The sequence below is a fragment of the Pseudonaja textilis genome, chromosome 1 (assembly GCF_049901715.1).
Source record: "Pseudonaja textilis isolate UNSWEBS1 chromosome 1, rPseTex1.2, whole genome shotgun sequence".
Lineage (NCBI taxonomy): Eukaryota > Metazoa > Chordata > Lepidosauria > Squamata > Elapidae > Pseudonaja > Pseudonaja textilis.
The window spans coordinates 227018610-227031285 of record NC_141990.1 but is presented as its reverse complement, the minus strand read 5'-3'; the positions used below and the strand labels follow the sequence as shown (position 1 = coordinate 227031285).

At 45.3% G+C, this 12676-nt stretch overlaps 1 protein-coding gene across 4 annotated transcripts in view; it reads right to left on the bottom strand.

Annotated features, from left to right (window-relative positions):
• Window positions 1-341: 341 nt before the first annotated feature.
• The window catches only part of CD5 (CD5 molecule), a 32799-nt gene continuing 20464 nt past the window's right edge, over window positions 342-12676 (bottom strand). For all 4 annotated transcript variants that reach the window (XM_087920816.1, XM_087920817.1, XM_087920815.1 and 1 more), the window contains 5 exons: window positions 12527-12652; window positions 10654-10704; window positions 8486-8584; window positions 6427-6557; window positions 342-1518 (listed from right to left, as the gene is read on the bottom strand). In XM_087920816.1, the coding sequence (XP_087776942.1) occupies window positions 6469-6557; window positions 8486-8584; window positions 10654-10704; window positions 12527-12652 (365 nt within the window). In that variant the 3' untranslated portion in view covers window positions 342-1518; window positions 6427-6468. The remainder of the gene's footprint in view (window positions 1519-6426; window positions 6558-8485; window positions 8585-10653; window positions 10705-12526; window positions 12653-12676) is intronic.

The following is a 12676-nucleotide window of genomic DNA, read 5'->3' as shown; positions in this document are numbered from 1 at the left end:
CTGACCCACCAAAAATATATTAAATAGTTGAGAGGCTACCTCCCTTTCTCCAAGACAGTGAGCAAGATTAACATGATATCTCTGAAATGTACAACAATTTAAACAAGTGAACAATACAGCATTAATCCATATGAGAAATCAGTTGTGAACTGGATGTGAAAATTGGAACTATGGACCAACTTTTTGCAGTCACTAATGTCAATAACCAAATAAAGAATGAATGTCATATGTGCTACATGAATGTTGACTGCATAGTTCCGCCCCCCACCCACCATTCAAATTAAACTAGTGTTGCTTAAAGATAGTTCAATAGATCTAACAATAAATAATCCTCTCACCAATTAGCTCCAAAAATTATTTAATTGCAATGTATTTATAACACAGAGACTTATAATCTTTTTATAAGTATATGTAGATTCTGTACAGCCTAAAAAGGGAACATTGATTTAAATGCTCTGGGCCAAGAGATAAATGCTATTTGAATTTTCCAGCTGAATAATATTAGCTCTTCTGACTTACCCTAATTCAGTATCTCAGTAAGGTGATTATACATTTCTCTACATATGGCTTCTTCATGTATACTGTATCTTCTTCAAATTTTAATTGACACATAAATCTTCCTTATTTGGCTTGCCAGAGATCGCCTAGCCTTATTTTGGGTGATCAGGTAGGAGGATGTTAATCCTACAGTGGTCTATAATCCAAATTGGTTTTCAGTGACTGAAACTGGGAAATTTCTATCTCATCAGTGTATCTTTGATGGGTTGAAATTCAATATAACTGGCTGGGAAAAACATATTAATACTCAGTGTATAGTGCTATCATTGTGGAGGTAGAGAAAGTGTACATGTTACAGAACAAGTGCAATTTGTGTTGGACAATAAAATTCTTCCTCCCCTAAACTGTTTTTTATTTTTACTGAACTTTCTGTTTCTGCAAAGCAGAACATAAACTCCATGAATTATTTTGAAATGTTCTATAATCAATATAATTATGGAATGATTTTTTTTTCAGATGGCAGGTTTTGTCTTCCACATATGTCTAACAAATACAATTTTTAGAATTTTAGTATCAAAAAAACGGAAAGGAAAAGATAAAGAGGAAAGGTGAACTCACTTTTTAAGCAAAGTGTTAAACTTTGACCTTAGGGAAAACAATTGATCCATCTTTTCATATTGTTGATAAAGAACCCATAACTCATAAGCTAAGGGAAAAACTCCTCTATCCAAGATCTATATTATAAATACCAATTTCCTTCCTTTCAAAAAACTGCTTTAAATTTACTACAGTGATCATGTCCCTGGAATTTACTATTCATTCAAAGGATATTCCATTATTAGATTTATATTGGGTCTTTTGCCCAGAAGTTTAAACTATACATATTGGATTCCCCTCCAATTTCCCCCCACAACCACCCCATGAGGTAATTTAAGCCTGAAAGAGACTGACTGGCCTGAAGTCATCCAGTGAGCTGAGGATGGAGTAAAGGTCATTTCAATGCCACCTTTAACCACCATTCTGTGTCGTATATCTCATACGAACAAAGGACGCGAGTCGGTGACTTGGTTCAGCTCATTTATTGGGGTAAAACACAAGTGGGGAGAGTGGGGAAGAAGCGCGGCTTAAAAGCACTTTCTGCCGAGTGCAGCGGCCAATCGGGTCGTTTTGAATCGCCCGCGATCGGCTCAGCCAATCGCGGTCGATTCCGAACGACCAATCAGTGCCGCGCACTCAGCCAATCCGGTGGCCATGCGCTTTAGCCAATCCAGGCTGCCGGATTTCGAGTATGCAAATGTCTGTACAGAACACCCCTCCCCTCTTGGTTTGGTCCTACGTGACGTAGTCCCGTAAGTAGGCGGGGCTCCGTATTTTCCGACTGGACTTGCGCTGGTCAGTTGTCTCCTGGCTGTCGGCCGGTTTGGGTGGGACTCCTGTCGCTCTCCGCCTCGTTGATGGAACCGCCTGGAAGGGTGAGTCAGGCCTCTCGCCGCGGCTCCCTCCTGGTTTCCCCGGGTTGGTCGAGCTGCTGGCTTGGCTGCTCCCGCTCGGCTTTTCCGGGCTGGTTGAGCTGGCTTGGCTGCTCCCGCTCGGGCTTCCGGGGCTGGTTGAGCTGGCTCGGCTGCTCCTTCCAGGTGAGGCTTCGAGTGGGTCGCTCTCCGGTTCTTCAGGTGGTGAGTACTGCTGGTTTCTTTTTGGGTGGGTTTGTTCTTTTTGTTCTTTGGGGCCTTCCCTCCCCTCTTGGTTGGTGTTTTGCCGGTTCCTTTCAGTGTCTGGTGTTTGCGTGTCGGTTGTATTTCCCGCGGTGGTTCTTGATCTCAATTGGTCGATGTGGCGTTTCCACGCTCGTCCGTCGGTAGTTTGAAGGTGGTACGAGTGTGGGCCTGTTGCTTGGGTGATCGTTGCCGGTATCCAGAAGGGGACCCCGGTAAGGTTTTTTGCGTAGACCTTGTCTCCCGGTGCGAATGTTCTGCGTTTGCTGGTGGAGTCAGGGGGTCTTTCCGGGTTGTATGTGGGGTGCAGGCGGTCGAGCGGTGATCGCAGTTTCCTCCCCATTAGTAGCTCTGCTGGGCTCTTGTTCGTCGTAGTTCTCGGGGTTATGTGCTGAATTAGTAGCATCCGGTTTATTTTGTCTTGTATGTCCCGGTTTCGATCTTTTGGATGGTCTTTTTGTGAATTGGACCATTTTCTCCGCCGGTGCCGTTAATGCGTGTCGGATCCCTCGTTCTGCCAAGAATTTTCGAAGGGTAGCGCGGTGAACTGGGGCCCGTTGTCTGACACGATGACCCGGGAAGGCCGTGGGTTGCGAAGAGCTTACTGAGTTCTCTGATGACGGCGTCTGTGGTAGTTGTCTTCATGTTGCTTACCTCCAGCCAGTTGGAGTAAGCGTCACGGTTACCAGGAAGGTGTGTCCTCTGGTTGGTCCTTGAAATCTACGTGGATTCGGGACCATGGCCCCGAGGGTTTCCCATTCCAGGATCGGGCGGCGGGGGGTTTGGTCTTGATTCCTGGCACTGCTTGCAGGAGGCCACCGAGGCTTCGATCTCCTTGTCCATCCCTGGCCACCAGGCGTGACTTCTGGCCAGGGCTTTTGTCCTAACGATGCCGGGTGCCCTTCGTGCAGCATGCTCAGGAGTTCTTTTGCAATTTTCTGGAACTATGACTCTGTCCCTCCACAGTAGACAGCCTTTTTGCGTTGATAGCTCTGTTTGTCGGCTCCGGTAAGCTTTGAACTCGTTGTCCACGTCCTTCTCCGGCCACCCTTTTCCCACCCATCTTAGGACCTGCGCCAGACGTTTGTCTTTATTGGTTGCTAGGGCAATGTCTGACGCGGTCAGGGGTAGGTTGGGTAAGGTCTCGATGCTCAGGGTGGATGTGGTGGGTGCTGGGTCAGCGTCCAGGGTGGGCAATAGTGTGTGGCTGAGGGCATCCGCGTGCGGGATTGACTTACCGGGGCGGTGGATTAGCCGGTAATTGTAGGCGGCGAGAAATTCGGACCACCTTGTCATCCTTGGGGAGAGGATGATTGGGGTGGCCCGGTCTCCCGCCAGTATTACCAGCAGCAGTTTGTGGTCCGTGATTATGGAGAAAGTCCTGCCGTAAAGGTATTCGTGGAATTTCTTTACGGCTGCAACGATTGCTAGAGCCTCTTTGTCCAATTGGCTGTAGTTTCTTTCGGGTTTTGAAAGGGTCCTCGAGAAAAAGGCGATGGGGGCTTCTTTTCTGTCGGCGAGGGTGTGGCTGAGGACGGCTCCTACGCCGAAGGGTGATGCGTCGCACGTTACTGTGATGGGGAGTGTCTCGCTGTACTGGATGAGGACAGCGTCCGATGTGAGAAGGTCCTTGGTTTTGTTGAAAGCATCCTCTTCTCGTCTCCCCCACGTCCAGGTGGCTGCCTTGTCGAGCAGCCTATGCAACGGTTCCGCCACGGTCGCCTTTTGGGGCAGGAAAACATTGTAGAAATTAATCAACCCCAGGAACGCTTGTAACTCAGTTTTGTTTCTGGGTTTCGGGGCTTCTTTGACGGCTTTTATTTTGCCCTCGGTGGGGTGGATTCCGTGCTGATCTAGTAGGTACCCCAGGAATTCGACCCGTGCCGTGCGCAGTTGGCATTTCTCCCTCTTAACTTTTAGTCCTGCACTTTGGAATCTTTGCAGTACTTCCCTTAGGCGGCCCTCCAATTGTTTCTGGTCGGCCCCGGCTGACTCCGAATTGGAGCCTCTTGCAGCGGAATGCCCCTCGGTGTGTGACTATAGTCTGCGCTTCTGTGGTTGCCTCGTCGACCGGCAGTTGCTGATAGGCTTGGGCCAGGTCGAGTTTGGCGAAAACCCTGCCCCCCCCCCCAGTGAGTGTAGAAGGTGTTGCACTACTGGGACGGGGTAGGCGCTTTGTTGTAGCGCACGGTTCAGGGTGGCCTTATAGTCCCCGCAGATTCTCACCGACCCATCTGGCTTTATCGGGGTGACTATGGGGGTCTCCCATTGGGCATGGTCCGTTGGCTCGAGGACTCCCTGCTCGATGAGCTTATTTAATTGCTCATCGATTTTGGGGCGGAGGGCAAAAGGCACTCGCCGGGGTTTGAGGCGGATAGGGGCAATGGTGGGGTCAAGGCTGAACGATATTGGGGGCCCCCGGTACTTGCCTAGGTTGCCGTCAAAGACCTCTTGGAACTCGCGCACGAGCTGCTCCTCCCAGTCCGCCTCGGCGACGTGGTTGGTGCCGGTCACTTCTAGTCCCAACGGCGCGAACCATTGAAGTCCCAGGAGGCTGGGGCAGTCTCGTTCAACGATGGTTAGGGGAAGTATTTCGGTGCGCCCTTTGAATGTGACCTTGAAGTGCCCGGTCCCTACCACGGGGATGCGATTTCCCCTGGTAGTCTTTGAGGATGAGCTTCTGGCTCTCCAGCTCGTGCCGCTTCATGGAGGGTACTAGCCGCTTAATTTCCCGCCACGCGACCATGGATAGGTAAGATCCGGAGTCAACTTCCATCTTGCAGGGGCGGTCTTCGATGGCGACCTCCACGTGGACCTTCCGGCCATCCCAGTTGGAGGAATGGCTGACGATGACCGTCTGGTGCGTTTCCTCGCGCTGGCGGTTTCGTTGAAATGGCGGCTCCTCGCTTCCCGGCTCCAACGGTTCTCGCTATCCCGATCGCGGTTCCTCGGGGGGGTGCTGTCGCATCTGGCATTGTCGCGTCTCCGTGGGCTGCCGTCTCGGTGGCGGGGGCTGTGGTTCCGTTTGAAATGGCAGACCTTGGCGATGTGGCCCCGCTTGTCGCAATGCCGGCATATTGCATCAAAGAACTGGCATTCCGACCGCGGGTGTTCGCCGGCGCACTGGAACTTTGATTTTCGGTTCCGTGGCTCGCGCCGGTCGCGTCCCGTCTGCAGCCGGTGGATGTCCTCCTCGTCATCTTCTGAGTCGGAGGGGGATTCGAGATCGCCATGGTGTGTGGAGGTGGCTGCTCGATGGTCGAATCCGGGCTGGTTCTCGGGGGTCGCGGTCGCTTCGGTCATGGCGGGTCGCTCCGCGGTGCTGGCTTGCCGCAACTGGGCCGCTGATTTCCGGGTTGCTTCTGCTGCGGTGGCTTCGGCAAGGGCGTCGGCGAGGGAGATGTCGCCCTTTGCCATGATCCGGCTCTGTAGGACGGGGTCCCGGAGGCCGAGGACGACGCGGTCCCGCAGGGCTTCATCGAGATCGGTGAACCCGCACAGGCCCCCGAGGTCTCTGAGGTCGGCCACAAAGTTGCTGACGCTCTCCCCTTGCTTCTGATCGCGGCGGTAGAATTCGTGCCGGCGGATGAGGGTGGGCACGGCGGGTGCGTAGTGGCTCCTCAGCAGCGGTTCGAGATCAGCCCAGTCCATGGCCTTTACGTCGAGCGGCTTGGCGAGGGCTTTTGCCATTTTAAACACTGCGGCCCCGCAGTGTGTGAGGAAAACGGCCCTTTTCCTCTGCCCGTTCGCGTCCTTGAGGTTGCTACTCTCCAGGAACATGAGGAATCGGTCTATGTACGATTCCCAATCCTCCGTAGCTTGATTGAAGGGAGCGGGTGGCACGTTGCCGCTGGCCATGCTGCCGGTTGCGGTTTCGTGGGCCACGTGCGGTGTGGGACTTGTTTTAAAATCCCACCCTCGTCGCCAGTGTCGTATATCTCATACGAACAAAGGACGCGAGTCGGTGACTTGGTTCAGCTCATTTATTGGGGTAAAACACAAGTGGGGAGAGTGGGGAAGAAGCGCGGCTTAAAAGCACTTTCTGCCGAGTGCAGCGGCCAATCGGGTCGTTTTGAATCGCCCGCGATCGGCTCAGCCAATCGCGGTCGATTCCGAACGACCAATCAGTGCCGCACACTCAGCCAATCCGGTGGCCGTGCGCTTTAGCCAATCCGGGCTGCCGGATTTCGAGTATGCAAATGTCTGTACAGAACACTGCAGGTGAACAGGAAGGAGTGTCATCCATTCTTCCCAGAATTTACAGCTGCTGTGCAGAACATAAGTCATAATCACTGTCAGAGGAGTTATCCAAAGGGCTGGAAGATCTGTTGGCTGCCCCTTCCAAAGCTGGAACATGGAGGATGAAAAAAACAACAACCCCAACAACATTCAGCATGGAATCACATTGGCATGAAACACCAATTGGTGCCAATAGGTTACCCCTTCCTATATGATTGAAATATTTGCATCAAAATGATTTATCTTAGAGCTACAAAAATGGTTAGGGCAACAAAGATGATCAGAAGGCTGGAGGCTAAAACATATGAAGAAAGGTTGCAGGAATTGGGTATGTCTAGTCTAATGAAAAGAAGGACTGGGGTGACAGGATAGCAGTGTTCCAGGATTTGAGAGGCTACCACAAAGAAGAAAGTGCAAACTGTTTTCAAAGCAACAAAGACAAGACAAGAAAAAATGGATGGAAACTAAAAGGAGAGAAGCAACCTAGGACTAAGGAGAGCTGTACAAAATATAGCAAAAAATAAACTATGAAAAAAATTATTTATGGACACTAGGTGGAGCACAAGGCAAGTTATAGAGAGAGATGCACTCAGAGGATTTTGCTTGAACACAAACCATTGGTTTATCTTTGCCTTATAAAGTTGTCTCCAAGTACAGTCTGATGCCTGGTGACTCAAATCTTTGTCATTTTCTTAGAATGGTACCAAAGTGGATTGCTATTTCCTTTTTTCAGAATGCTTTTCCCAATCTGACTTATAGCCCTGGATTTCCCAAGGGGCAAAATCTATCCAAATATTAGCCAGGTACTGGCATATTGATATTATCCCATAGGCTTAACTGTATATCCACTATGCACAAGTAGTCCTTGTTTAGTAACTGCCTTGTACTGTGACGTGCAGTTGTGATGAAAAAGTAATTTTGTAACCAGTCATCACATTTATGATCTTTGCTGGTCTATAAAGGAAAGAAAACTAAAATAAAACGTGAAACACAGTTGCAGTTTCACTTGGGACTGCTTCATTTAAAGACCTAGTTGCTGATTCAATTGTGGTTGCTAAATTAGATCTCTCTCTCTCTCTCCCTCCCCGCCCCTCTCTCTTCTATCTATCTATCTATCTATCTATCTATCTATCTATCTATCTATCTATCTATCTCTCTATCTATCATCTATCTCTCTCTCTCTCTCTCTATCTATCATCTATCTATCTATCTCTCGATCTATCTATCTATCTATCTATCTATCTATCTATCTATCTATCTATCTATCTATCCCCCCCTCTGTCTCCTATCTATCTAATCTGTTCTTTCATAACATCACAAATAGTAACCAAAATTACAGTTCTAATGGCCTTATGGGTTATATAAAACATTTGCCTTCTCTTATCTCTATCATTGTGATTACTTGTAAGAATTGGAACAAGATTTTATATGGTGCAGGCCAATATTAGCATCAGTGCACTTTTTGATTTTGTGCAAAAATGGAAAACTACAGATTCATAATTTGTTCACAAAGAATAATTAGAAACAGAAGATTTGTACTGGCATAATGAGAATTGATTAGTTTACTTCATCTGGATCCATCACAAAATATAAATTATTGAGAAACTGGCCCTCCATTAGGATATTGCTGAAAACACAGGAAAAAAATGACCCTGAAAACACAGCAAAAGTACATATTGTAGTGCCCTGATCTGATAATCAGTACCTGTATGTAGCTTATGAGTCAATTGCCCACAGTAGAGATAAAAATAATATATATTCATAGCCTGATATAAAACTGAACATTACAATGGGTCTTGATGCTTTGTTTAGATCAATGTTTTGGTTGGCACAACTACAAATGATTGCACTCCAATATATGGGGAAAGAAAGAAATTGAACTGGGATGAAGTTATCATCATATTTATTAGATCTACTATCAGGAATGTCCATCTGATCTGTTGTGAGACTAAGATGCCTTGGATCAACATCTTTGGACTAATGGTACAATTTTTAAGAGGTGACACACACTTTTAGTTTAAGCAAGAAAATGTTACCTGCATAAGGTGAGAGATAAGTTTTCTGGGAGGCTTCCTGAACAACTGGGTTTTCAAGATGTGTCTGGAAGGGAGTAGAGGTCTTGCGATGGAATGAAACTAAAGAAAAACATAAGGTTGCCTTACTTTCTTATATATTGAATCTCGTTCATGTTACCATTTTGTTTCTTTGCTCCAAATCTTCATTCATGTGAAGATACACATTTCCTGGCTTTGTGACCAGTTGAAATTAAAATTATAGTTTGTAGGGGAAAGCCCTGATGGAGCAGTGCTCTTTAGGACACCTTTTAAAAACAGAGTACATCCGGGAGCCGTCCCATTCAAAAGAGTTTATCAAAAAAAAATAACGTCCATGCTCATGTGCATCCAATGTATTAAGAGCTGTGGTGGTGCAGTGGTTAGAATGCAGTACTGCAGGCTACTTCTGCCAGCAGTTCAGCAGTTCGAATCTCACTGGCTCAAGATTGACTTAGCCTTCCATCCTTCCAAAGTCAGTAAAATGAAGACCCAGATTGTTGGGGGCAATATGCTGATTCTGTAAACTACTTAGAGAGAACTCTAAAGCACTGTGAAGTGATATATAAGTCTATGTGCTATTGCTACATGCTAATGCCAACCATCATATTCTTAAAAAGTTCTAGTTCAACAAAACACATGCTTTTCTGGATCATCCTTTGAAATCACCATCAACAGCACTGTCAATTCTGTGCACACATCTTTCATTGCAAAAATGTACCCACTTCTTTTTAAACTGGAAGTAACTTGCACTTCCATCCCAGGATCAAAAGCACCCTCAGTGGTGTGGAAGAAGAGAATATTTTGAATCTTATGTCCTGGGACTGGGAGAAGAATCTTTAAAATAGGTGCGAAAACATCCTGATTAAGGCCTTTCATTGCTGCTACTCAGTATTCAAAAATTAAAGATCATGATTACAGTCACATAGTTAACATTATGTCCAGTCTGGCTCTTCAAAGGGTTTCTTGGCTGGATATCAGCAAAAGCAGAAGGTCTGCACTGCAGTCTTCATTGGGCTGCCAACCTACTTCCCACCTCTAGAGGGAGCCAAACCATGTTTTTGGGACAGGGTCTCCCGCAATAACTGAACAGTAAAATATTCACACCAACCTACCCATTTATTATTCTACCCACATGTTTCATTGAAATTGTGATTATGACACTAGATCTCTGTCCATAATCAGAAGAGGCATTTGTGGCATTTACATTAGAATCCTCATGTTTGCCAGGAAACAAATGACATTAGTCTTGCCTGGAATTCTTTTGCAGTTCCTCTCTGCCATATGTTTCGAGTTCAATAATGTTGCATCCACTGCAAAGATAGTGAGACTTTAAAAGGGATGGCTTCTTTTTTTCCTCTCGTGTGGAACCTGAAAGTGAGTGCTTTGGGAGAGGAATTTTGACCAGGACCCAGCAGATCTGCTTTGGAATGTCAACTTTAGTTGTAAAATATATGGCCCAGTCATAAATAACAGAGTGCTGTTTAAGAGTACATTTAGAAGAGAATTATCACTCTTCTCACAGAGGCTAGAAATACAGGATGACAGTCGCTTTAAGCAGCCTGTAACTCACAGATATTGGTCAATGTCTTAGGAGTCTGACAAATGTGAAGATCTGATTTCTTCCATCTTGATTTATTGAGGCTTATGGAAGATAAAGTTATACCCATAAAGACTGCATGATTGGGATGGGACAAGTTTGTCTCATCATCCAGCAGGATTGTGCTTTACATTTAATGATGCAGGTGGAGATACTGTAAGATTGCCCATCTACTTTTTTAGGTGAGAGGCTCACTTTGGGATGGAGGGTGACTATTTAGTTCTTTATTCTTCTTGCCAGATGGATTAAAAGTCCCACTATCCCAAAGTAAGCAGTGGTTATTCTTGTAACCCCCTCCAAAGTGTGTTGATTGAAAGGTAGGTAGTATGGTTCCTACTTTTCTGAGATCAAATCTTACTAGGATGATATGGTCCACATCACCAACCTGACCACTTATATCCATTTATAATGAGAACATAAAACCTGCATTAGGAAAAGTGTTTATTCAGTGTCCCTGTGTACATTATGAGACATGCAAATGCCTATTCCCTTTTACTTACAGGAGAAATTAGACTGTGGATTCTTGCTCCCTGCTTTGCAGGTGATTTCTTACCATTTTGGTTCATCCCACTTGGGCCAATCCATTGCTGCCTTTTCTTGGAATCTGCAGAGGACGGAAAGAAGGGGACATGGGATTGATGATATAATCAGCTAGAGCTGGGGTCTTCAAACTTGACAGCTTTAAGACTTGTGGGCTTCAACTCCCAGAATTCATCCTCCAGTCGTGTTTATCTCAGGAATTCTGGGAGTTGAAGTCCACAAGTCTTAAACTTGCCAAGTTTGAAGACCCTTGTGCTAGGGCATAAATATACTTCCCCCAAGTTCCAGGAGTATAATCCTTACTAGTTAATAACCATACGCTTTTAGTGTGTAAAGCATGGAGCATGCATGAAGTGGCATGGGATACCTACAGACACAGGTTCATCGGCCCACCTTTGACTCGGTGGAAGGCAATGCATGGTGGACAAGGAATTTATGGATGAGGTTGCATGGCATCACTCATGTTGAGGAGGATGGAAAATGGTTACATAATACAATCAAACTACGTGCTTTCCATTCCTGGATATGCAGGAAGTCTGTTTTTCCCCCCAAAGAAGATGTAATAGACTCATTGCCAGTACAATCTAGCTTTTTATATCTTTTTAGATAGACTTGCTTTTGACCTCAGCAATGACTTATTAAGCAGCTAACTATCACTGCTCAGCATAAATTCTTTCAACACTTTGCTGCAGGAACCTTTGTAACCTCCTCTGAATGGCCTTTAAAATTATCTTTTAAACAGCAGTAATCACTTCCAACCCAGACATAATTAAAATAATAGTAAAATACTCTGAAGTGAAATGCTTCTGTTGTAATGCAATATATTAAGGAGCCACCGATATTTTGAAGTGATTAATGGCTGTAATCAGAAAGATCCTGTTTATTTTTTTTGTAGCCCTGTATGCTTGCATGCTAATAAAAAAGCATGAGGAATGTTCCCATTCATTGTTATTAACTATATTCCCCAAAACTGTGATGACTAGAAAGGATTTTATAAAATCATTTTGAATGCAGGTTGCATACACAGGCTGTTAATGTTCACAGAAGGATTAGAACATGCATAGTATCCTTCTAGCAATGTTGAAAATAACTGTAATACCATAATAGAAGAACTATTAATTAGTGCCAGATACTGCTAGGAAATATCTGTACAGCCATCATATTTTTTGTGACCTGGTGAGAAACAGGGGAGATGGAAACAATAAATGGAGACAAAATGGGCCCAGCAGTATCCATCTCTGGAGTCCCTTTTGCTGTACAAGCTTGATTGTTTGCTTGTAGATGTTTCATTACTCACCTAGGTAACATCATCCCCCCCCCCAAAAAAAATGATTAATTATGTCATGCAGTGGAGTAATGAAATGTCTGCAAGCAAACTACGAAGCTCAGAGAGTTCACAGTTCAGTCCTGAGCTACATATATTTTCTTTTATTAAGAGTGCATCTAAACATGGAGAGAATCTGATGCAGGGATTTACATCTTTGATATTAATGGGGTTTATTTTCAAGACATTTCGAGATGGTAGAAGGTAAAATTTAAATGAAGGCATATGAACAAAAATACACCATGCAAATTGATGTCATTAGGGTATCTAAAAAAGAAAGGGGTATGTGTGCATACGTTTGAGTAGAGAGTGCAATATAGCAAACAGTAGTCCTAGAGTGAAATGTGAGAACCAGAAAATTCCTGGTGCAATGGATCAATGGATCTCCCAAGTCAGTTTCTTCAGCCTGTGTTACCAGTTTCTGGAAAAAGCATGTCATACTGCTTTTTTTCTGGACTTCCACACATTTTTGACATGGTTGTAAGAGCACACACACACACAAAAGTGAGGCCCAAAACAGACTCTGACAATCTCTTTCTATTAGCAGTACAGTCTTACTTACATTTTTTCATAATTTTTTTGTAGGTAGGAAGAGCACAGATGATCAGAAGACCAGCAATAAGAACAAGACCAAGCAGGATTCCTAAGACAGTCTCTGAACTGGACTTATGGGACTTCAAAACTTGACCTGGAGAAACAGAAAATCCTATAG